A 25,980-nucleotide genomic window follows, 5' to 3' on the forward strand; every position below is an offset into this window, starting at 1 on the left:
CAAAAATTAAATTTGTTGCATCCTAACATCTTATGATCGAAGTCACGCTCATCATACATGTAACTGGTTATTTCGAAAATAAAATGTATTTCAAAATTCAGATGGTGCATGCGCTCATGCATGTATGAGTGTCCAAACAAAACGAAAAACCAGCAAAGGCATATGGACGGCTCCTAAAGTATGCTAGCTCATGCATGTATGCCCAAACAAAATGAAAAGCCAGCAAGGCATATATGTGGAGCTGGCATTTGAAGTCACGTTTTCCAACAGAAACCCCCATGTCTTTAAACCAGCAATTTACTCCACTAGCACCAGTAAAGCTCTGCCATCCATCCAAACCAGGACACAAATTAAACAGCTTGCAAGCAAATTAAGGCCCACCAGCCTTAATTCCGGACTTAATAGCTAAGCACCCACAGTTTAATTTCATAGTCAGCAGTATTCCAGCGTCTCCTGATCACTGTGATCATCTCCCCCCAAGAGACGCATCAAACTGCAGCTGGAAGAGCAAGATACAGTGAATCTCACCCGTTCTAAGCACAAAAAAATCATGAGAAAACTCCATCGCTAGAGTTCTCCATCCTTTTGGACCATCAAAGCTGCCACACCCCCTGGCGCTAGCTCACGATAGACAGCTTAGAGATAGATAGAGTGAGGCAGCAGCAGCAGCAGCAGCAGCAGGATGCATGGCATGGCATGGCATGGCATGCAGAGAGAGAGAGAGAGGTTGAGTCTTGCTCACGGCATTCACACCTGCCGGCCCATCCACGTGGCAAGATGGTGAGCTGGCGACACCCCCTCTTGGTGCTATAAATACAGCCTCCAGATCTCTCCTCCAGATCACCACAGCAGCTTCAAGCATCCTTCAATCAGTTGACAAGAGTCTAGGGTGAGATCTGTTTGTAGCTTGCAAGAAAACTAGGTTGCGTGATGGCTGGCCCTGGAGTTTGCATCCCCTTGGTGAATGGTAGGACGATGCACCTCCCCCTGGGTTGTGCTTTCCGCCCCACCGAGGGAGAGCTTGTTGTCAACTATTTGTACCGCCGGGCAATTCAGGTGCCACTAGCTTCTCACTTCATTACTGATGTTGACATCATGCGCCACAACCCCTGGGATATTGTCCCTGGTAAGCATATTTTCACTCGCCCATCCTTGCTTCCATGAAAAATATTGCCTGTGAAGGTCATCTTTTGGCTTTTTCTAGAGAAAAAGTAAACAGCATATTTATAGAAGGAATATAATTTGTAAATAATTTTTTTATGTACGTGTTTATGTCGATCTAGAAGCCATGACTGAAAAATAAACTACGACTAAAAAACCTCAAAATCAACTCTAAATTTAAAGTTGAAAATTCAAATTTGTCTTATAAGCGTAAGCAAAAGTCAAAGATGGGGGTTAACTAATTTCTTATCTGATTTTGTCATCTGTAGCCTCACCTTGGATAGATTCTGTTTGTTTTCACGGTTATCTAATTCTGCTTTTCTCAACTTTTACTTTCATTGGTTGGGTGATGATGGAGCAGCGGAGGAGAAGGTGACCGGGAAGCACTTCTTCACCCGTAAGGAGAGAAAGCGCCCTGGTGACAGCCGCAGCAACCGCGCCGCGGGTGACGGTTTTTGGAGATCGACAGGGCCAGAAGCAGCAGTATACCACAATCCCGGTGACAGTGGCGGTGAAGTGCTGGTGGGGATGAAGCGCACCTTGGTGTTCCACTACGGGAAATCTTCGTCGTCCGCTGAGAGCACCGAATGGGCGATGCAGGAGTTTCGTCTTGCCGGTTGTTGCCTCTTGCCTGGCCATGTGACAGGGCCTGCCACAGGTGATAGCTCCAACCCATCGTGCATCAGCACCCAAGTGACCATTGCCATGGTAAGGCATTGCATCAGAACTTCATACTGCCCCTTTTATGTTGGATTAATTTTTTTATTTCAATCTGCATGTTGAATATGATTGGTAACATATTTGTAAGCTGTCATTGCATTGTGTGATTCATATTGGGGGATAGGAAAAATATGATGACTTGCTACCTTACAATTATATTATTGGACTGTTAACTATATATTGCTGTTGATGGGTGCCGGCCACTAGGTCTACCTTGATTTATCAAAGCCATACTAGTCATTTAAATCTTTTTATGGCGTGGGATCTAGAGGATTAGTAGAATATTATTACAATTAATTAGATTTTTATCGTTATGGGTTTCTTTTAAGAGATACAAATTTGTTGAGATGCAAAATGGATACATTGTCAGCTTGTGTCTTTATCGGTTGAGATCTTTATTGAACACCACACATAGTTATACCCTTAGTCTGGTGATATTTGAACATCTAAAAATTTTGGGATCTATAAAATAATTTATTTCAACATGTGAAAAGGGGATGTTTTGTTGTTTGCATTTTTCTCAGCGAAACTCTTTGTTTGAATATCATTTGTCATTAACCCATAGTACCGGGATGAGATGTTTGGATACTATTTTCATCCTGATCCCTTATTTTAATGAAAAATGACATCTACAATTTATTTGTACAATTAAAACCAGGTAGGAAGTTATCAAATGCTTCTATTTCAGTCACTGGTTGATTAGCATGAAACTGGCATGAAACTATTTCTTGCTACTAATACACTCATCTCTCCCTCTCAGCTGTACATGTTAAATATACGATTACATATCCTTAATAAGCATCAACTAATAGACTATATGATGCAGAAAAACGATGGCCAGGATCTGTCGGCAGCACATACTCATGACACCCCCCTTGGGAAAACCATGGTCGTTGAGCCTGACAGTTCTTGGCTGATCTGTCGCATCTACAAGAAGAGGCAGCGTGCGCCACATGTGATCATCCCTCCATCCATTGGCGATGCAAGGGAAGTTGTCCTCGCCCTACCAGCTATTGTCAATGCAGGTAGAGGCCGATTCCGCTACGTTGACTTCCCAGGGCAGCCGTCTTTTGAGGAGGGGACTGATGAGTCTCCTGATGTCCACGACGACAAGGCTGCTGATGGCCCTGGCAAAAACTAATCGAATGGAGCAACTCAGTTGTGACAAGAATAAAAATCGCATATGGGATGCCCCATATGTGACAAGAAAAATCTGCGAGCTATCTATGTGTTTGAATTTTAAGTTCCTGCTTGAGAGACTATATATGCATCACTATGTTTAAGTTGGAGTACTCAGCTGTTAGTTTAATCTGAGGTCTATGTTGTTCTGTCGTTGGAGTTGGAGTTTGTACTTTTTAATTATTATTTTCAACAAAGTAAAGTGTGCTTGGGTTGCCCGAGAGGCAAGATGAAATCACAGGGAGGTATATAGCTGCCTTTATTCTGGTGAAGGTTAACTATTGCAGCTGCCCTTCTTCATTATATTGTGTTTTTTTTATCTCGTATACACTAGGTATATCTATATGCTACATGCATTTTATTTTCAATTGGCATAGGTTCTTCACCCTGCTCCAGTGAGCTTTGTATGTGATTGATGCTGTTTATATACAGACTGCTTGGTAGATTACATATGTTGAAAAGGCATGTACGGTATATATCTGCAAGGCTTGAAAGTGATTAGTACATGGCATATTATTACAGAGTTTCTATCTCTGTATCATATCATCAGTGAAAAGTACATGTTAATCTCAAGCGGAGTCATCAATATGAGAGGATTACTACATCCTTTGTGTTTGAACAGCAGTAGGATTATTTGTAACACCAGGTGTGCGTGTTACATAGAGAGAATGTATATTGATATAGATGGGATAGATAGAAAAATGATTGATGATAAGAGTTAACTTTGTAGTACGCGTAGGTGTAGCCAACTTAAATTCAATGTGTGTTTGCCTGTTCAAACTCTCTCCAGCTATAAGCTATTGATTTGGGACTGATTGAATGTGGTATATCTTTTGGTGGAGAAAAATAAACTAATTTCAGTGGAAAAACGATGCTTGCTGTGACATGCAAAATTGATCTAGCAGATTAGGTTTTATTAGAGTAGATGAATAGGATTTGTATGATCGGTATGATAGGATTAATTCTTATCTCTATCTATTTCACATCACTTAAGACATAAGTCATTCTATATATATATATATATATATATATATATATATATATATATATATATTGGTACTAGCACTGCTCATGTTCTTCCCTTGCTCCCACCATTTAGACTAGATATCACCCAAGGGAGGACTGTTTTTCGTTTTTCATCATCTTAGTATCGACAAGCTGTCCATCATCGCAGGAGAGGCCACTTCCCCATGTGTTTCTATCACCATCAATCAGTGGTAAAACACCTTGACAGCCCCAATCGTCCTTGACTATAACTCAAGGTGTTCAGGACCTCTGTCACGCTAATCTAGTGGGACAATTTGTGTTTTGGTACTTCCTGCCTCTGCTAAGGACCCCAAGAGGTACAAAGTCATCCCACCACTCTCAGTTGCCCATTGCCGCAAAAGCAAACAACCTTCCTAGATCTATCCTAGCGGACCATCCAACTCCCCTTATCCCTCAACCGGGTCGCTATATGGCTTGCACATATCTGAGGCTTGTGACTGCCCTCCATAGCCGCTGCCTATCTCTAGCATTGTTCATGATGGTTATCATGTTCCCCATTGCCTCCACCTGGTCTACACTACTAGCCCCACCACCAGTTCCACTACCAACACACGAGGGAACTCATCTTTTCCGGCCTTGATAAGGACTCCATCTCTCTGATGCCATACCACAACTGCTAGCCACCTTTGTGATTATTATCATGTTCCTCACTACGGCCTCCATGAGACTACACCACTGATCACGCCACTTGGTCCCACGGTCAGAGCATGGGTGGACTCGTTTTTATGGGTCTTGACAAGGACTACCCTTCTCTGACTGTACCTCTCCGATGACAAAGGGAAGCTCAGTGCTGACATTGTCATGTAGCTTCCCTATGTCTTCTTTGTGGGTGTCATGGTCGTCTATATAAGGTCATGTTCGGTTGTTAGGATGTACGTATGCTCCAGAGAACAATGATGGCTAGGTAAGGCAGGACAATGGAATGCAATGAAGATTTGTTTGATTTACTGGTAGAGATAGCCTTCATTTTTAATTATTATGAATATTGTATAATAGATAATATATACCATAATAATTCTTAATATAGATAAATATGCACTAATATAGCTTAATTTAAGCTAAGTATTATTGAATGATGTTGTTAATTAATTAATATAGCCAGTTCAGCCAGGCTCACTAGATACAGATGTCCTTGTTTCCTCGAAGCCAAGCCAAGCTTTATATGATGCTTGTCTCCAACCCATGTCAAGCCAACCAAACAAAGAAATATTGCATAAGGTAAGAGAGGCTTGACTGAAATACAGTGAACCAGGCATCCTCTAAAGATCAATGCCACCATTGCCATTGGCTCTCTCCATAGCTGCCCACCTGTCTCCACCCATACGGATGCCTCTTGGCCCTCTTCGCCGCCCTTCACTTGGACTGGCCATCCCAGCTCACCGGCAGGCAGCCACTCACTATGGAAGGCACATGTAGGAGCAAGCAGCAGGAACGTAGGGGTAACAACCTAGCCGGAAGCAGCAGTTAGCAGCACCACCCCCATACCAACGAGGTACGCATACTGTACACAACCAAGTCATAGAACAAGAAAATTCTATCAAATTTTGCTCAGAATTGTGTTGGTAAAATTAAAATCATTTAACATATGTCAGTATTTATCTGCATTGTTTTGTGACCATATGTCATGTCAAGAATTTGTGTAAAATAAATCCCCTTATTTGCAACAGCCCCATAAATAAATTATACCAATGGAAATCCCATGAAGTATGCTTTACTGACCTAACTCTGATTTAACTCCAACTTGAGTACAACTTGATCCTTATTAATTCCTAACTTTTGGACTATTTAATTAATAAATGTAATAAAATGAACCTCCAACATGAGAACAGTACTTATTCATTAATCCCTTATATTAAAATCACCAGAACATAGAAAAACTATAACTGACTTTCAAAACCAAACCAAATATGACAAATTTTAACTACGACTACAAGCTAAATGATACTTGTAATTTAATGCGAAATTCTTAATAATATTAACAGAACTGCTCTTTCTATATAGTTTTTACCAACTAATAAGCAGTAACTAGAATTTGTTTGTCATTGGATCATATTAGTATAGAGATAGCAGGTCTGGTATTAAGAAGTTCATCATTCCCATTTAATTGAATTATTGATTAGTCACCCTTTCACATTGATCTCCACTTCTAGCGACACAACGCATATTTTATGTGCTTATATTTCCAGTATAACCGACCTCTGTATGGCTATGATTGTTTTTGTTAATTCGCAAGCTATAATTATTTTATATATTTCCATAGCAGATATATAGCAGGGAAGTGAATAGTCAACCATCTCCTTGTTTAACAGCCACATACATCATTTGCAGTTGTGGTTCCATTTTTGCAATCTCGTAGGATAAGTCGCCGGCATGGAAGCACAACAGCACGAGGAGAGGTGCTTTGAGAACCCAGGGAACAAATACTGGAAGCAATTAATAATTAATTAATGTATACTGATTATCAAAGAGTTACTTGTGTGTGTGTGTCATTTGATGGAAAATAATTAATTTTCAAGTCAATAAAAGGAGAATTTCTCCTACACCCCTTTTCGAAAAATTAAATCCATTACCTTGATATCATCTTATGATTGAATTGGTTCCCATCGTCCATGTATTACTGGTTATATGCAAAGCAAAATGTAATTTAATATTAAGATGATGCAAAAAAAAATGTATAACATCAACAACCTACAAATTGCCTGGCATGGCTCATGATATGTAGACGATGCCTGGCATGGCTCATGATAACTCCAAAATAATTGTAAATCCAGCTAGGCCTATATGGAGCTGATTTTTTCAAACCACATTTTCCAAACGTATCTTTAAACCAGCATATTAATTACCTGCAAGCTCCATAAAAAAAAACTCTATTAACAATCCAAATAGGGACACAAATAATATGCTTCCAAACAAGTTTCAGCTAGCACCATTAACTCCATCCGTAATTTGCTCCCACAGTTTTCCCAATCAGCAGTATTAATTGTGCAAACATCCTACCTCACTGCTATGTTCTCCCCAAGAACACATCAAAACAGGAAGCGAGATAGAGTACTGAAACTCACCAGATGTACTATCTCCCAAGGAATTAAAAAGCACAAAAAATCAGGAGAAAACTGACGTTGTGATCCTCATCGCCACATCAGGGCTTTGCAAGATAGAGTAAGGGCAAGCATAGCATGCATTGAGAGAAAGAGAGAGAGAGAGAGAGAGTTAGTGAAGTTTGAGTCTCCCCCACGGCTCTCGCATTTGTCCATCCAGGTGGCAAAAAGGTGAGCTGGTGACACCCCTCTTGGTGCTATAAATACAGCTCCTGTCTTCCTCCATTTCTATCAACACATGCAGTGCATGCCTTCAAGGTTTCATTCATCACTTGAGTGAGTCCAGTGTGAGAGGATAGTTAGTCAAATCTAGTTGTAGCTAGCAAGCTAGGAAGATGGCTGGCTCTGGAGTTTTCATGACCTTGTTGAACGTTACCACGGTGCACCTCCCGACTGGGTATGTTTTCCGCCCCAGCGATGGTGAGCTTGTCCTCCACTACCTATACCGTCGTGCCATTCAGGTGCCACTGTTGTGCGACTTCATCATTGATGTCGAGATCTTGCGGCACAACCCTTGGGATATTGTTCGAGGTAAATATATTTTGATAGAAACTTTTTTACTCCAATTAACATTATTGAACCAAATCTTTACCAATTTCTTTGATTAATTTTCTTAATCTCTAGCCTCACCTCTGATAGAATGCTTGTAGGTGTTTCGATGGTTGATTTATCGTTGTACTCTTTTTGTCTCAACTCTTATTTAATTTCTTGGGTTCATATCGTTATATGGAGTAGTGGACGAGAAGAATGGGAAGCACTTCTTCACCCGCAAGGAAAGAAAGCACCCTGGCGACCACCGCAGCAACCGTGCCACCGGCAATGGTTTCTGGAGGTCAGCAGGCTCAGAGGCACCGGTGTAGTACAGCGCCGGTGGTGGCGCTGAAGAAGTGCTGGTGGGGATGAAGCGCACCCTGGTCTTCCACTATGGGAAGCCTTCATCCGCGGAGCGCACTGAATGGGCAATGCAAGAGTTCCGACTAGCATGTTGATCTGCATGTTGAACGTATTGGATGATATTTTTATTAAGTTGATCTGCATGTTGAACGTATGTGGTAGATTATTAGTAAAAAAGTATAGGTTTGTGAGGCTCGTCTTGCATAATAGGAAAATATGATGAATATATTAGTCATCTTGGCTAGTGATCCCATATATTTGAGTTGGTTGTTGTTATAATTGATTAAATTTAATCACAAGGCGCGAGATTTATAACATAACCAAAATTGTCGATATCCAAAAAGGGTGTGTTCTCGGCTTGAGTTTTTATTGGTGGAAATTTCTACTGAACACCACAGGTTGTTATGCCCTTAGTCCTGGGGTGTCTGAAAATCCAAAGTTTACAGGATGTATACGAGGTTCAAATTTGTCGAGATGCAGATATGGGTTATATCATCAGTTCATTGCTTGAATACAATGCATGGTTAATTCCTTGGTCCCAGCCTCCCAGGCTGGGATGTTTGTAGCAAGCATGTCTAGTCTCTACATTTTAATGACAATTGACAGTCTGCAGTATATTGGTCAAATTGACTGGGGCATGACACACAGGGCCCATTTAATTCCAAATTTTTTTTACAAAAACATCACATTGAATCTTTGGATATCTAAATGGAGCATTAAACATAGATGAAAAAAACTAATTACACAGTTAAGAGAGAAAATCATGAGACGAATCTTTTGAGCCTAATTAGTCCACGAATAGCTATAAGTGCTACAGTAAGCCACATGTGCTAATAACGGATTAATTAGACTCAAATGATTCGTCTCACGGTTTCCAGACGAGCTATAAAATTCATTTTTTCATTCGTGTTCAAAAACCACTTCCAACATCTGGTCAAACGTCTGACGTGACACCCAAAAATTTTCTTTCCGCAAACTAAACAGGGCCTCATTTGTCCACATCAGAACAAAAATTGGACATATAGCCAACGTTACCAAATTCGGTCACTGGTTGATTCTCATAAAATTGGCATGCATCCAATTTTTTCTTTACTATACTAGTACACACTACTTCATCTATCCCTTTTTTGTTCAAGATGTTACAGATACCACTGCCGCGCCTTAATAAGCAGCATGAACTTACTGACTATATACATGGGGGCTGTTCTATAGAAAAACGATGGTGGCCTATCGGCTGCACATACTCATGCAACCTGTGGGGAAATCATGGTCCAGCCCGATAGTTCTTGGCTGATATGTCACATCTATATGAAAAGGCAGCGTACACCATATGTCATCATCCCTCCATCCATTAGCATTGCAAGGGAAGTCGTCCTGGCCTTCCAGCCATTGGCAATGCAGGCGAAGGGCGCCAAGTCCGCTTTTTCGACTTCCTGGGGAAGCCATCCTCCCATAATAACTGCATCATGCCTCACTCTTTGGAGGAGGGATTTGATGAGTCAGCTGATGTTAAGGACAACAAGCATGGTGATGATGGCCATGGCAAGAACTAATCAAAGGATAGAACTTAATTGGGTGAGATGAGAATAAAATTTGCAAATGGGGGTGCCCCATTGCAAGGAAGACCTGTGAGCTATTTATATGTTTTGTTTTTAAGTTCATGCTTGAGACTATGTTGTTATGTTTAAGTTGGAGACTTTGTTGGTTAATTAGTTTCAAGAAAGTCAAGTGTGCTTGGGCTGTAGGATTCTAAGATAAATTCACATTATTCATCATTTACAGTCAAATGTGTCTTCAATCAGCTCAACATATTTAATTATTTTACCTTCTAAATAGTGGGAAGGTAACATACCGTTCCATCTATGGAAGAAAAATATTTGTTACATAATTATTTGATGCCTAATTAATAGATATTTAACAATTATTTGGTATCTATTTCCTCCATATTAAAAGACAACCAGTTCTAATTTTTTTATTTGTGGGAGTAATAATGCAGTGAAAATAGTATGGCTTCCAGGATAAAATGAGGGTGACTGGGAGTAGAATTAAATGATATGGTTCCTTACTGTTTGCTACAAAAATCAAACTGTAGACGCTCTTATGTTGGAAAGACAATAGTAATAGGTAATCACAATTATCATACCTAGTAAACGATACCTAACCCAATTCTTTGAATTTCACACCCCCCCCCATCATGTTAGAAAATGGACTGCTCACTGGCACTTAAACCGGCTTTGTGTCTGCTCCACAAGTATTCATTTTTATGCGTAATCTCAGAAGGACTTGACGACGCAGCCAGTATTTTACTTATATACCTATACACTATTGTACTATGGTTAAATTTTTGCTTAGCTTTTGAATCTGGTATTTATTAGTGTGGGTAGCATTTTTGATAAACCGACTTTGTGTCTGCCCCACAAGTATTCATTTTTCTAATTTTATGCGTACTCCCGGAAGGACTTGACGACACAGCCAGTATTTTACCTATGTACCTATACACTATTGTACTATGGTTAAATTTTTGTTTAGCTTTTGCATCTGATATTTATTAGTGTGTGTAGCATTTATGATTTTCATTTATATTTTGGCCATGATTTCCTAGCTTATGTACCATTTATTATTTCGTATGTCCATTGGACGTGGAGAAATAATGAGTCCTGCAATCAAGAGTTTTAACACATATATGTAGTGCAAGGAAAATTCTGATGCAAAAAGTAATGGTGGGTCAGTGATTGTTAGAGGGTAAGGTTCAGAGAAATTTGAAGAAACAATGTTTTATGAGGAGCACCCCAGTGCTACCTGGCAAATAATTAATTGTGGTTAACATTTATTGAGGCGTACAGCTAGCATTAAACTCACATTCTTCAACACAAGCCTCCTATTGTATGACCATCAAACAAGAAAAAAAAAAGAAAAGCTCTACCAACCATCCAAAAATGAGCCAATTCAACAAGCTTACAAACATGGTTTACACATCCTTTAATTCCAGCCTTAATAGCTATGCACCCACCGTTTTCCTAGTCATCACTGTTGTGCACATCTCGTCATTGTTATGTCCTCCCCCATAATAAAGCACCAAACCATGAGGCGAGGTAGAGTGAGACTAACCGGTTGGATAAGAACTCAAGGAATGGAAAAGGCACAAAAATTCAGAAGAAACTGACGCTGTGATCATCACCCATCCCTTCACCACAAACCCCATGCATCTCCAGGTTTTCCATCTTTTAGGCTTTTGTGTGTTACTGCATGCATGCACTAATGGACGGTAGCTAGGACACTAGTCGGTGCTTTTGTGTGAGCTGAGTGTGTCAGAGAAAGAAGTATGCATATGAACTCATACGGCACCCACAGTTGCCTATACATACAGGTGGAAAGGTGAGTTGGACACACCCAAGCTGGGTGCTATAAATACAGCCCCCTCTCACCATCCATCTTCATCACCACAGCCCCTTTGTGACCATCCATATGTTTGAGTGACACTCCACAGTCCAGGGCAAGTGACCAAGCTAGAAAAGTATGTCCGGTGCCGGAGTTTGCGTCCCCTTGGTGAGTGGTGCGACGGCGATGCATCTCTCCGCTGGGTGCATGTTCCGCCCAGCCGATGGTGAACTAATCATGGACTACCTCTACCCCCGTGCCCTTAACATGTTGCTGCCCTCCAGCGTTATCCCTGATGTCAACATCCTGCGCCACAACCCCTAGGACATCGTCCCAGGTAAATATATTTTCACAACATTTACCCCCTGCCAGTCTTGATTTGTATATATGTTTCTATTGATAGCTAGCTAGATTTGTTGCTTGGTTTTGGTTTTTTGCGTTATTTGTTATGCCTCTATTCTTATGTGATATCATGGTGATCATGGACACAGGTGGAGTGACGGAGGGAGGTACTTCTTCACGAAGAAGGAGACCAAGTACCCCGGAAGCCAGCGCAGCAACCGTGTCGCCATTGATGGGTTCTGGAGGTTTGCAGGATCGGAGAAACCTGTCTACTACAACCCAGCAGATGGCGGTGACCGCATGCTGGTGGGCATGAAACGCACCTTGACGTTTCACTACAGAATCTCACGGACCAGATGGGGCATGACAGAGTTTCGCCTCGCCAGTTCTGGTCTCCTGCCTTGCCCCGTCATGAAGCGTGTCATCGGCGACGGATCCAACCCGCCCTGCAACTGTGCCGAAGCAACCATCGTGAAGGTAAGAGAGGACTCGAGACACTTTTCTTGACATTTTAGTCTTGGATCATCTTGATTTCCTCCGTAAATTGAATCCAGCCTGATCATGGTAATGTTCTTGTATCATCATGATTTCCTCCGTAAATTGAAATTGTCGCAAAGATGGTAATGTTCTAGACATTTTATTGACATTTAGTCTTGGATCATTTTGGGGAATCCGGTAAATATGATGATCTAATTTGTTGCCGCTTAGAATACGTGTTGCTAGATCTATAGTTTGCCGACTGTTGACATGCAAAGCGTGGGATCTATACATGATTCAAATTTTCTTGTCATATAGTAGGATTTATATTTATTTGTAATAGCAGAGTACCATGACTTTATGTTAGAAGAATCTAGTGATTTATATTAATTTTTTTCATGACATGGCATATAGCGGTTCTGAGATCTATAATTGATTTTAATTTGTCAAGAAGAATAGAGAGGCTTGTTGTTGGCTTCCAAGAAATGAACTACTTTAATGAACACTATGTGTTGCTAGCTTGTTTCTCTCAGGATTATATCAGATAATGTATCGATCATTTACTTGTCAAAGTTATTGTCTTTTTTTCAACTGAACAATGGGGAATACTCATTTTCCAACATCATGAAGAAAATTAGACGACAGAAATAAGTTAGCACGTACATCTTTTTCATTCATTCACCATTCATTAGAATCACTAAACAAGGCATATATATATACACACAAACTATTCCTCTCTACTAATACTTCATCTATCTGTTGTAGTTGTACATGTTATATATGCCAGTGTTGCACCTTCAGCAACATCCATTTGACAGAGAATCTGATGACTGTTTTACAGACAAACGATGCTCTCTCTGCGGTTCTTCGTTACGCACTCTCTCTTGCCCCCCTTGTGAAAACCTCTATCAAACCTGATGGATCATGGCTTATCTGCCGCATCTACAGGAAGAGGCAGCGTGCACCGCGTGTCGTTGTTCCCCCAGCCATTGCAAATGCAGGGGAAGAAAATGTTGCCCCTCCTGCCAATGACAATGCAAGAGAAGCTCAAGTTCACTTTGTTGATTTCATGAGGCAGGCACCACACCTTGACCAATCCTCCCCCTGTAGCTGTATCATGGACCCTGCTTTGGAGGAGAGGAGTGATGAATCTGCTGGTGGCAGCAATGAAAAGGATCAGGAGGCGAACAGCGCGGCCAAATGATCAAAAGAAGAAAGTCAACTAAGTCAGTAACAAAAATGTAAGCTTGGTGCCCCAATGCCAGTAAGAGGATCGATGCCAGCTATGGAAGTATTAGTAAGGTCTAGCTTGTTGTGGACTGTGTTCTATTTAAGTTGGAGTATACTCAATGTTGTTCAAGCCGGAGAACTATGGGTTTCAGTTTAAGTTGGAGTCTAATCTAAGTTAATAGTTTCAAGGAATTAAAGCATGTTTTGGTTCTTGAATAAAAACATAAGTTGTCCCAGATGAAAGAAGTCCAAGTGAGGTTTCTGGAAACCGTTGTATCTTCCTGTATTCAACATATTAATATTATATATGCCATCTTTGTATCATGCCACATGCATTTGTGTGAGGCTCGTGACTATATATTATACCTCATTTCTATTGCCATATTGATTTTTTTTTCCAGTTGATCTATTGCATTGTTGTTTTGTGCTTGATGCTGTTGCTATCCACATGTGAGAACTATATGCATGGAGGTGCAGAGTTTTTAATTCTTTGATCCCGATGTATGTCTGCATGCTCCAGTGCAGGGGATCGAGATACTGAGTTTCTTTTAGCTCTTTTGTTTTATTATTTTTACGCTGCACGCGTATGGTGACAGACGATTGCGCTTTTAAGTGGTTAAGCTATGTAATTGTTTGACTTTTATATGGAGAGAATTATACCATGTATTGTAACAACACGTACAATGAACGGATTATCATCCACATATCACGACGGTTCAAAGTCTTTTACTGGCACTTTTTTGTTGGGGCGCAGGGAAGTTAATTAGCATTTTACCAATCAAAAGAATACTTGTGAGTGAAAAAATAACTACGATCTCCAGAGTAAAAGTTTACTCCAGGTTTATGGAGTACACATCAGAAGTAAAAATGTTACTACTAATAAAAAAATGCATGTTAGCAAAATTACCACCGAATGAAACAAAATGAACTGGTGGAGTAAACATTTTATCCGACATAGGCCGTGTTCGTCCCCCACCCATAATTTAACTTAACCATTCATTTTCCGCACGCACACCTACCAAACTGTTAAACGGTGTATTTTTTTAAAAAATCTATAAGAAAGTTACTTAAAAAATCGTATTAATCTATTTTATATTTTTAATAATTAATAATTAATTAATCATATACAGTACGTTTTCTGCACCGGGTAAATTAACTTATCAACCCCTCTAACAAACGCGGCCATAGAATGGGAGGAGAAACAAAAGAGACCTGAAGGGTGAGAGTGAAAACGGGGGAAAAAACTATGCAGTACAAACGTGAGGGAGGGGGCATTTATAACATAAAAAATAAAATTGTGGGAAGTGCCCGATTTGGCATTGGTCTTTTTACATACGTAGTAAAAAGGATTGCCGTAATCACAACCGACTGTGATTAATTACGGTAGGAATAATGGCCATTTGTCGAGGGCATAATTGCAAACTAAACATGCTTGTCTCAAGCCAATGATGTTTACCAGTTACAAATGGTTATGAAAAAACAATATTAATTGTTCTCATATGTCATATCATGATCATTATTGGATCCTTAAATTGATCATTGGTGCCGTAATATCTGTATATATATTAATTTTTTTAGCAAAAAAATTGCAAGTACATCTATCTATGATCCAAAAGATGGAAACAGTTTCTTAGAAAAAAAAACTGGTTGTAGTAGCCAATTGTGCACAGATCCAATGAACCAATGTTGTTCCACGTGAAGGAATATTGCTGATTTTAGATGTAAAATAATTTACTTAATTTTTTCTGAGCTAAAACCTAAAAATAAAATGAATTATTATTTTCTTACTTATCCTGGTTTTATGGTCTAAATGTATCAAATAAGTCTACATCCTTATAAAAACCACAATAATTTTCTTAGTGAATATATAGTTAAGCCGGCCAACAGCCTTAATCAGTAAATCAACATTTATAAATTTCATTTGCACTCAATACACGCTCAACATATGTAGTGGCGGTGTTTCATTAAACATTAAATATGTAGTGCTTTTTTAACGGCGGCTCAAACAGTAAACCAATTCAACAAGCTCACCAATGCATTCACATTCACCAGCAGACTCACATATTTTCAGTTTAACAACGATGCCACGTACATATTTATGTGATATATGCATGCATGACAAAGTGACTGATAAATAAATAAATACTAAAAGGTTAGATGACTAATTATTAACACTCTATCTGATAAAAAAATAGCTAGCTAAAGTTGCAAAATTTCAATAACCTATTTTGTATTAAAAATAAATTTATAAAATCTAATAAGTTTATATTATTATGGTACGACTTTCCGAGAAAAAATTGTGTACGTATTATCTGTGTTGTGTTTAACCAAAACATTAAAAAATTATCCATGATCAAACTTAACGATCGAGTTTGATCAAATATTACATGTCATATTTTTGACGGAGGCAGTTGCTACCAAAAAGCGCTAAAAACTTCTCCGTAATATTAATAGCAAAAGCAGATAAAAAAGATAGGACCCTACTTTCCCGCCATCTCGTGGTGCATGCATCCACCTCTATTTATCTCCCTCATCCGCCTCCTCTCCTCCTCGTCTCCGCCTCGCGCGAGACCACCACCCAAATTAACCTTGCGGCCATCCTTTTCGCCCTCCGCCATGGGCTGCTCGACGTCCAAGCTTGAGCCAGAGGACCAGCTTGACGTGGCGCCGGCGTCGTCGAAGCCGGCGGCGCCACGGCGCGGCTTCGCCAGCGACCTCTTCGGCCGCGCCAGGAGGAGCAACAACGTCAGCAAGAGCAGCGGCACCGACGTCGCCGCCGGCGACCATCCGCAGAAGCAGCAACAGAAACAGCAGGAGGAGGGGCAGCCGCGGCAGCAAGCAACGAAGAAGGGCGGCGCCGGCGGTGCCACCGGGCGCGAGCTGGCGCGGTCGCCGGGGTCGCCGAGCTTCCGGTACTACTGCGAGAACGCCGCCGGCGCCGCCGCCTTCGCTGAGCCCAAGAAGGAGCGGCGGTAGGGACGCGTGCATGCGCCGCCGCCGCGCGCGGCACACGTCGTACCGATGCAAATCGAGACGAGCTCCTGGAGTTCCCTTTTCATGCATGGTGAGTTGATTCTTGATTGTTCTGGTGTTCTGCAGGTGAAGATTAATTTCGACTCAGTCTGATGTCTGTATTTTACACCGTCTTTGATCGTGCTGAAACATACATGATCAATTAATTTTTTGATCACTCATACTATTGTTACTGTTTATTTTACATCAGTACAGGCATTGCAAAAGCACAAATTAGGCGATAAATTCACGTTCTTTCTCGCCTGTGTCCATGGACCAAAGATTCAAAGGCAACGCAAAGATGATCGAAGAAGAACGAAGTTGTACAAATATCTCAAGGAGATGTTCAATGGACACAGGCGAGAAAATGACAAATTTGGTATGTTACACACATCCAACGATCAGTTAATGTAACACAAAAAACAATCAACACACGATCCTCATGTTACACATAGTTCGGGCTAAATTTGTTTGTGTGTATACACAATTGTTTGAATCAGTAACTTAACCCAAGCTTTGCTTACAAATCAATTAGAGCGCATATATATATATATATATATATATATATATATATATATATATATATATATATATATGAAGTCTCTATCTCACTACATTGTAGCTACTCCCTTCACGTCTAAGGTGCAGAAACACCTCTATACATATTTCTTCTCTCTTCCAACAGAAAGTATAAATTCTATACATGTAGTTATATCATTCACATAATATTTAATAATGTCTATACTTTTTATTGGGTGGTAGCAAAAATAGTTATGAAAATGTTTTTATCATAGACATGCAGGGAGTAGCTACAACTGGTAGTAAGATCTAATTTTCATATATATATATATATATATATATATATATATATATATATCATATAGGCATTTACTCTCTTCCCATGTAACAATAATTCCTGAGTAGTTTGATTTGGCTTTGAGTTGCCTAGGATGGACCAAAAATATATTTGAAATAATCTAATTGCTTAGCATGCATCAAAGCTAATTTAATTTTCTGTTGTAGATCGATGCCACTATAATTTTAATAAGCTTAGTCACACTTACAAGTAGTTTGATTAGAACAAACCCAAAACAACTTGTAACATATATGGCCGGAACACAGGGAATATATATACATATAGCTTGGAAACTATTCCGGGTTAATTTCATGAAGGAAAAATAATTAATACTGATCATGAGCTTAATTTAAACCAGATGTTTTTAAGTTGCTGGTTTAAATTTCAACAAAATCTGAACGCTATACCTGATAAATGTGTCCGAGCCGGTTTGTCTGCGAGATCTAGCTATAGCGATGTTAAAAGCAATGAAACCAACATGGAAGAACGGCAGCAGCAGTTGTTAATTAAAGAAGTTAGCAGCTAGCGAAGATATATACTTGGAAGTCCACCGATCGAGCTTGTAGAAAATTTGGAGAAATATGCAGTTTCATGAGAAGCTAGTGATCCAACCAGATAAGCATTATTCATATATATATATATATATATATATAGACAGATATATATGGTGTACAATTAACACATCAAATCATGCCAGAACAGGGTGAGTTTCGCTATTAATTATATGAGTACTTCACATGCAGTTCACACATACTATATGCATGCATGCAATGCAAGTCATCCTACTTTAGTTTTTTTCCAAGAGAATTGTTCATCCCTAGTCGATCATCCGGTCAAATCGATCGGAGAAAACAAGTCCCCTCTGTGGCTCTGTCTAGTCTCTTCCACACGTCTTAACCGAAGAACAGTATCGCCATTAAATCGATACTGCCTCTGCTTAATTAATTAGCACATATATATGTAATTACTGTTAGCTGCTGTTATTTCTGGCTGATGAAAAAGATAGTATACCACGTAACATCGTCTTCGTCCCAATATAAATGTGTTCTTAATTTTAGTTTAAATTTGAACCGGAATAATATAGCTATATTTTGGGATTAGACGAGGAGCAAAGAGGGAGTAGATCGAAGAGAACACGATATAAACATAGCACTGGACGGCACATACAGCAACAAAATTAATTAAGCGCGTAATCTAGTTAGTAACATCTACTCTGTACACACTGTAATATATACCGTACGTATAAGCGCTCTATTTAAGGTGGCCTACAATATGTTTTTCTTCTGCGAATTTAAGAGCATTCCTAACTAATACTCCCTCCATATTTTATTTATATGACGTCGTTGACTTTTAGATCCACGTTTGACCTTTCGTCTTATTAAAAAAATTATATAATTATTAATTATTTCGTTATAATATGATTTATTATATAGAAACTTGAAGTATGCTTTATTATTTTGTATATTTAGATATAAATTTTGAATAAGATGAACGGTCAAACATAAATTGAAAAGTCAACGGTGTCATATAAAAAAATATGGAGGGAGTATAATCTTTTCGTCTAAAAGTAATTTTATTTTTCATCCATCCCACACCCACCAATATAAAAGAAAACGAAGAAAGTATTTTTTACATTATAAAATTTTGATGTAATTGTCTCTCACTTTATATAGTTCCAAATACATTTTTTCTATTTTTATGAACTTCAGTGCAATGATTACTTAAAGATAAATTTATTTTAAGACAAACAAGATAAAACAAATATGATCTTGTTGTTTCGGGACAAGGTAGTATATACCAGCACAAATCTAGCCATGTTTCAGCTTAAACTAATAAATGGATAAATGTGCATGTTTCTCGAACTCCTAATATGTGCTTTTTGTAAGATTTTCTGTATATAAATTTTCTAATATGTGCTTTTAAGATTTTCTGTATATAAATTTCTTAGAATACGTACTGCTTTAAGTCTATTTGTCAACTTTATAATATTTAATTCATTCATTCAATGTACCCTCGAATAATTATTACTATATATAAATATTTTTTCTAAAACATAATGATTTATGAATCCAAAGTGTCAAACGATCAAAGTATTTCTAGAATAAGATGAAGCAAATATAGCATGAACTAAATGGAATTCTACACGACTACACGGCACACGCACATTCTATGTAACCAAAGACAACTATTGTAATAATATTGAAAGAGCTAAGAATAAGAACATTTAAGAATATATGGCATATTCGATTTGAAAAAAAAAATTGCGGAAATTTTAGAGCAAATTAAAATAACTGTGTTCCGAAGGAGCCTATAAGCTAGGCAGCACCAAATCTATTGGAAAACCAATAACCAGACCCTCAAGTTTGCAACTTCTGAGAAAGAATTAGCCAAGAACAACTCATCAGCAGTTCAGCACAATAAAGTAGAAACTCATTTTTATGTTTGTTTTGAGAAATTTTGCTAATTAAACATGCCAATTAAATTGAAGAAGGAACCGTGCCAAAATCAACTGGGGTAATTTTTGAAACAAAGAGGAGACCCAAAGCGTATGATCGATCGATAACCCTAGCTAATAATTAAAACATCGAAGAGCCCCAGCAACATATATATGATCCAAGACCTGACAGAGGCCAGATTAATTTAGTTGCAAGCAACGTAAAGCAAAGCAGGAAGTGTGCCGCGCGCGATGCTAACGAGACGCCGCGTAGGTATGAGTACCTTGTGCTGGCGAACTGGAAGAGCTTGGCGCCGGTGGCGGAGAAGACGACGAGGCCGACCTAGCTCAGCGTCGCAGAGGATGAAGAGCTCCCCCGCCTTCTTGAAGAGCCCCCTCCTCCGCTTCGAGAAGGTCACCTGCCTCGCCGCCAGGTTGTCGATCCTCCATATCGCTATCCTCCCCCTCTTCCCCATCGGCGCCAGCCATCGACCGGATCACTCGCTACGGCCGGCGACAAGATCAGTAAAAAAACCAAAATAACAGATGAAACGAAAACCCTAGCTAGCTAGCACCAGCTCCCAACAATCCAGAGCCCCGCAGATCTGCATGCCCGCCATCTCTCTCCTCCTCCCTTTCGATCCGGGCAGGAGGCAGACCCCGCTGCTACTACTTATCGAACAAAAGCCAAGGGGCCAATGGAACCGAGCCGAGAGGCAGAACCGCAGAAGCAACAGCAACAGGAGCAGCGAACCGCTGCAGCTAGCGGTAGGGCAGCGGCTACTTTTTAAGGCAAATTGCGGCCGGTGGAGCCACAGGCCGGGACGACGGAGCCAGGTGTCCACCGCGAGGTTGGTCAGGTCTCATGGCCCCTACGCGGCGACGCCATTGGCCCCTTTTTACCCCTCTCGCAACTTTTGCCATTTTGAAAGGTCACACCAGCTTCAAGCTTGGCACAGGGAGAGAGAGAGAGTAGGGTATGACCGATCGGTCGAGGCGATCGATCTATCCGTCCGTTCTTTTCCATCACGGCAGCTGCTGCTGCTACAGGCAGAAATCGATGAGCTTTTTAGGCCCTGTTTAGTTTTAAAAATACATGAACATTAAAATTAATTACATAGTTACGAAGGAAATCATGAAACGAATCATTTGAGCCTAATTAGCAGATGGTTAGCCATAAGTGCTACAATAAATAATATGTGCTAATGATAGATTAATTAGACTCAAAAGATCCGTCTCGCGGTTTCCAGGCGGAATCTAAAATTTATTTTGTAACTATACTACATTTAATACTTTAAATATGTGACTGTACGCGTCGATATGCTTTCTCTTCTAAAAATTTTTCCAAACTGAACAGAGCCTTAGGGGGTGTTTAGATGTCACATCGGATGTTTGGACACTTATTATAAATATTAAACGTAGACTAATTATAAAACTAATTACAGAAATGAGAGCTAATTTACGTGACAATTTTTTAAGACTAATTAATCTATAATTAAAGAATGTTTACTGTAGCATCACATAAGTTAATCGATCATAGATTAATTAGGCTCAATAGATTCGTCTCGTGAATTAGTCTAAGATTATAGATAGATTTTATTAATAATCTACGTTTACTATTTATAATCTACGGTTACTGCTTTGGGGGAAGGAAGGAACCGGGGAACAGGCAGAGGGGAGGAACCACGTATTTGTTGAATAGTCCCACATTGGTTCTGGATGGGCAAAAAAGACCTAGAATATAAGTGGAGGAGCCTCTCACCTCAATTGCTAGATTTTGGGGTGAGAAAGGCCCTTTACGATCCTACAATTGGTATTAGAGTCTGGCTAGTTTAACATCTCTGGCCTGATGGACACAGCGTGTAAAGGCCTGATGGATCGTAGGTGTCTACGGAGATGCGGGGCCTGTATATACCTGATGGACTGTGGGCTGGTGATAACCCAGATACGATGAACCGCGAAGGGCGGTCAAGAACTGAGGGACACCAATGTATAAAGGGGAGATTGTTGAATAGTCCCACATTAGTTGTGGAGGGACAAAGAAACTAGTACATAAGTGAGATGAGGGAGCCCCTCACCTCAATGACTAGCTTTTAGGTTGAAAAATGCCCTTTACGATACTAGTGTACTGACGGATGGATTGATGCATGGACGGCGAGCAGCAGGCAGGGCTTAGTGTGGTGTGACATCGTGAGGTGTTGCCGTTTTTAGTAGGTGCAGGTGGTATTGTACAGGATGCATCACAGCCCATTGCATAAGGCATTCTTTGGATTTAATTTTTCCAGCTTTTTTTTCATTGATCCTCGTTGTTGCAATTATTCTAGGGTGATTATTTGTCTTTTTCAAATGCTATATTAGCAAACGAACAATAATTTATGAATAAATTTTTACATGTGTATTCTTAGTGATAAAAGGACAAGACTGGAAAATAAATTTCGGTGAAAAAAATATGAAAATCAACTCTAAATTTAAAACTGCAATTTTTTTTCTTATAAGATGGGGGTGTAACATTTCTAGACCCAATCAAATGTTTAAAAAGAAAGTCTAATCAATTTAAAATTAAAAATAATCGTTGAGGTGACTAACTCCTTGTTTATGCTAAAGAACATAAAAAACGCTTATATTTTAAAAATAGAGGTAGTAATTCCACCATGTGTTTCACAAATGAATGCTGACTTTTTACGGTTTATAACTTCTAATACTACCTTGTTTTTTGAAATTCTATAGGAGTATTACCAACTTCTCAATTAAGGTTAGAAAGAATTGCCCTTAGTAAATAAGGAATGATGAGAGTAAAGGGATAAAATAGAAAAAAATTGAATAAGAAATGATCGATAAACAATTATACCCTATAAGAGATGTGTGGTTTTTTGACATCGTACTTATATCATAATATATGGAATTTATGTCACAATATAAACTTTGTGACATATAGTTGATGAAAATCCAAACGTCAAAAAACTACCGTCACAAATTTATTATATGACATCTATATAGTTTCATGTTATAAGTGTATAACAATAGATTTGAATGTCATAGAGATTTATGACATTGATTTGTTGTCATAAAATGCTAGACCTTGCCAGATGGACAAACGCCACATAGGATAGAAAGCTGACATGACAGAGAAAAAATAACGTCATAAAATAAATTTTGGTCTGCTAAAGCCCAACCTTTGTGACGAAGTTAAACATCATAGATGATTACCACGAGGCGGCCAACATGGTAGGTGACGTGGCAGCTGACGTCATTAATTATTTTTTAACGGGCCATTATTTTTGTAAGGGCCCATTAATTTCAACATCCCATTTTAGAACTAAGCCATTTTAAAATGTCGGCCCATTTTGTCAACATACTATCAGATCAAAACAACATGCCTATTAAAATCTGAGCCCACCAAATTGAATCCAATTTCTCATACCATAAATCAGAATACAACAGAATGTTTATCAGCCTAATAACAGATACAATCTCATATTCAAAGGAATTCATCCCTACTTCTAGAATCAAACAATTGTTCCACAACAAGCAACAAAAGTTTGTGTACACTAGCTCGTCCAGGTTCATGAATCACACAACATTCTAGCAGAACACAAAATGTGAGCTACCAATTTTGGTTCAACAAACATAAGCAGCAAAAGTACCACAAGTTGCAGCCCACACCACGCAGGTCCTATGGTAGCCTTGGGCCTTTGGTTGTATGTGTGAAATTTGAAACCAGAATGTGCTCTTTGCAATATCTAGAAAAGAACACAGAGAAAATACTCAATAAGATGTCAAATATAAATTTTACCTTTTGTAAGAAATTAATATTAATTTGCGATGTACTGCTTAATGGGATAAAATAAATCACTAAATAATGTAACCAATACAACTAATAATGGCTAATTGGCTATGCATAGAGAAGATTAGATAACATGTGAGACATGCCGAGGAATTACCTGGTTAGTTATATGCTAGTTAGTTGAAAACACATTCTTAAGCATTTATCAAAACAATGGCTAACCTAACTGTACAACATATGTAACACGGCATATTTAAATCTCTACGGATGAAAGCAAAAGTGTGTAATTGTTAATCTTGCACAACATGAATATGTCAAATGGAAATGCTAGTTACAAATATAAAATTTCAATGGCCCTGATAACAAATTAAGCTAAATAGACCTTATGAAAACTTATAAATAGCCACCAAACTGGGAACATTGGAGACTAAAGGAGTATCACGTACTGTACCAACTTCACTTTCTTCAGCGCAGATGAAAGAAGGCATAGCAGTCTTACCGTCTAAGTTCTATATGTTGCAGCAGCACTTGCAACACCCATGTAAGAACATATAAGCATGTATCAGAATCTGTAGTGCTCGATCTGTTGTCAAGTATAGCAGCTCCTTCAACTCTAATCTTCCGTAGCAGTCTAAATGAAGGACAAAAATCACAATTTTATAGACATTAATTTGCGGCCATTGAGCATACCAATGGCATGGCAGTCATAGTTGAAGTCATGCATGCCTTAATTAGTCAGGGAACACCACTATCAGGTAAGCAAGAATTTGCTAGATATGGACTTCCCATTATTACGATTATTAGGTTCTTTGGCAAGTGAAACAAAAAATTATAGTGATCAAGAGAAATTATCCGGACATCTTGAATAAAAGCTCTGTGGCAAGCACTGGTATATAAAACTAAGGTAGCACATGCATGTTGGCTGGAACTCAAGCTAGCTTCTATAGCAAAAAAAGAACAGATTCAAACACCTCCAGCACATAATGCTTTATTATCCCATTAATCAGTGCATTACTAAGATGGGATGTTGCATGCTTAGGGACCACCATCAGTACTATTTTCCTTTCTGAATTAAACTACGTTGCTATTATTCACGATTCATGATCAGTTAGCACAAAATTCATACAAGATTACAGGTTGATAAGCATGATTGCATAAATTTACATCAAATTTAGGCAAATAGCATAAATAATAGTTGAGTTCATATATAAATCATCAAGTCAATACAACAAACTGACACAGCACACAAAACATTGGGTTCAGTATAATCCACAGCGAACAAATCAATATAGCCAGTGCACATGCACATCACGATTCAGTCATTCACACATAGACACACACAGTTCATAATTCATAAATCGCAACTTTATAGTTCAGATTTAGTATATAACATAGCAGGCTAGCGGAGTAGCAGTGGTACAGCATCAACACCAACACATGAGCATACCTCTCAAAGACTTAATCACATACATTCGGATATATCTGACGGGTTGGAGCTAGGAGAGGAAGTAAGATTTACCTCGGACTAGAATAGCAAGGAAGCGGATGCTCCTCTCCTCGAGTCGTCGCTCCGCTCCAGAGCCGTCCGCCTCCGCGTCCGCGTCTTCGTGCCCGGCGGCGACGGAGATGGGGGTTGATAGCATAGTTCTTGCTGCTGTCTTGGTTTAGTGGTCGTCGTTTGTTTTTCTTTTCTCTGAACTCTTCTGTTTTTTCGGTCTGTTGGTCGAGTTCCCTGATCTGACTTGGCATGGGCGACGTGCGGGATGGCGCACTACCCAGCGTGCATGGCGGGTGGATTAGTGTGTTAGTTGATGTAGCACGTCCTGACGTGTGGGATGGCACACGAGATAGATGGGCATGGTGCATGTAGCGGTTTGTTACAATTCTGTAATTAGTTTGCTTACTTAAGTGCAATCAGAGTCTGAAAAAGCTGCCGCTTGACAGCACGTTTGCTTTGTTGAGTGAGTTCCTGTTCATTTTCAAGGTGTTTTCACTTCACGTGAGTTTGATCGGTTCTGACAGGGGTCAGCGCGGCGAGCAGCGAGGAGGGAGGTGAGAGGCGAAGGAGGAGGAGACCGGCGTGGCCAGCCAACGCCCGCCGCCGCGAGGGGAGAGGACAGGGAGAGGCAGAGGAGACGAGGAGAGAGGCGGCTGCGAGAGGCGAGGGAGAGAGGAGAGGGGGAACGGGTTTATATGTCGCTAGGGTTTGGGTTGCGATCAGAACCATCGGATCGATGATGGACGGCTAGGAATATTTAGGCCTTAGCCTCATTTAATCTCTGATTAACTTTTTTTTCATTTTATTGCACTACTATGAAGTAGTACACAAAAATAATCATCTTATATATGACAATATATTTTTTATATA

At 39.5% G+C, this 25,980-nt stretch overlaps 3 protein-coding genes, 1 long non-coding RNA gene and 1 pseudogene across 4 annotated transcripts; 4 read left to right on the forward strand and 1 right to left on the reverse strand.

The window, feature by feature from the left end:
* Positions 1-930: 930 nt before the first annotated feature.
* On the forward strand, positions 931-3,022 carry LOC102722259 (NAC transcription factor NAM-B1-like). The gene is made up of 3 exons (XM_015842183.1): positions 931-1,126; positions 1,523-1,869; positions 2,708-3,022. The coding sequence occupies exons 1-3, from the start codon at positions 931-933 to the stop codon at positions 3,020-3,022; spliced, it is 858 nt and encodes a 285-aa protein (XP_015697669.1).
* Positions 3,023-7,540: 4,518 nt separating this feature from the next.
* LOC102722538 (NAC domain-containing protein 83-like) lies at positions 7,541-8,194 on the forward strand. Its single transcript, XM_015842184.1, is given in 2 exon segments — positions 7,541-7,736; positions 7,938-8,194. Coding segments are annotated over 2 exon segments (453 nt in total).
* A 3,421-nt stretch (positions 8,195-11,615) lies between these two features.
* On the forward strand, positions 11,616-13,500 carry LOC102722814 (annotated as a pseudogene).
* A 2,587-nt stretch (positions 13,501-16,087) lies between these two features.
* LOC107305276 lies at positions 16,088-17,034 on the forward strand. The gene has a single exon (XM_015842418.1). It carries the CDS (start codon positions 16,143-16,145, stop codon positions 16,500-16,502), a length of 360 nt encoding a protein of 119 aa, XP_015697904.1. The 5' UTR covers positions 16,088-16,142; the 3' UTR covers positions 16,503-17,034.
* Positions 17,035-23,228: 6,194 nt separating this feature from the next.
* Positions 23,229-25,298, reverse strand: LOC107305310. The gene is made up of 3 exons (XR_001551435.1): positions 25,132-25,298; positions 24,112-24,243; positions 23,229-23,568 (listed from the first exon to the last, which is right to left on the reverse strand). It is a non-coding gene; the product is annotated as an uncharacterized LOC107305310 (long non-coding RNA).
* Between the last annotated feature and the right edge of the window lie 682 nt (positions 25,299-25,980).

This window comes from Oryza brachyantha, chromosome 11 (genome assembly GCF_000231095.2).
Source record: "Oryza brachyantha chromosome 11, ObraRS2, whole genome shotgun sequence".
Lineage (NCBI taxonomy): Eukaryota > Viridiplantae > Streptophyta > Magnoliopsida > Poales > Poaceae > Oryza > Oryza brachyantha.

What these genes read in the sequence shown, in the direction of transcription:
- LOC102722259 (XM_015842183.1), top strand. Translation starts at nt 931, where the DNA reads ATGGCTGGCCCTGGAGTTTGCATCCCCTTGGTGAATGGTAGGACGATG. An exon ending in CCCCTGGGATATTGTCCCTG is followed by an intron (nt 1,127 to 1,522) that starts GTAAGCATATTT and finishes ATGATGGAGCAG; the next exon opens with CGGAGGAGAAGGTGACCGGG. An exon ending in CCCAAGTGACCATTGCCATG is followed by an intron (nt 1,870 to 2,707) that starts GTAAGGCATTGC and finishes TATATGATGCAG; the next exon opens with AAAAACGATGGCCAGGATCT.
- LOC107305276 (XM_015842418.1), top strand. Translation starts at nt 16,143, where the DNA reads ATGGGCTGCTCGACGTCCAAGCTTGAGCCAGAGGACCAGCTTGACGTG.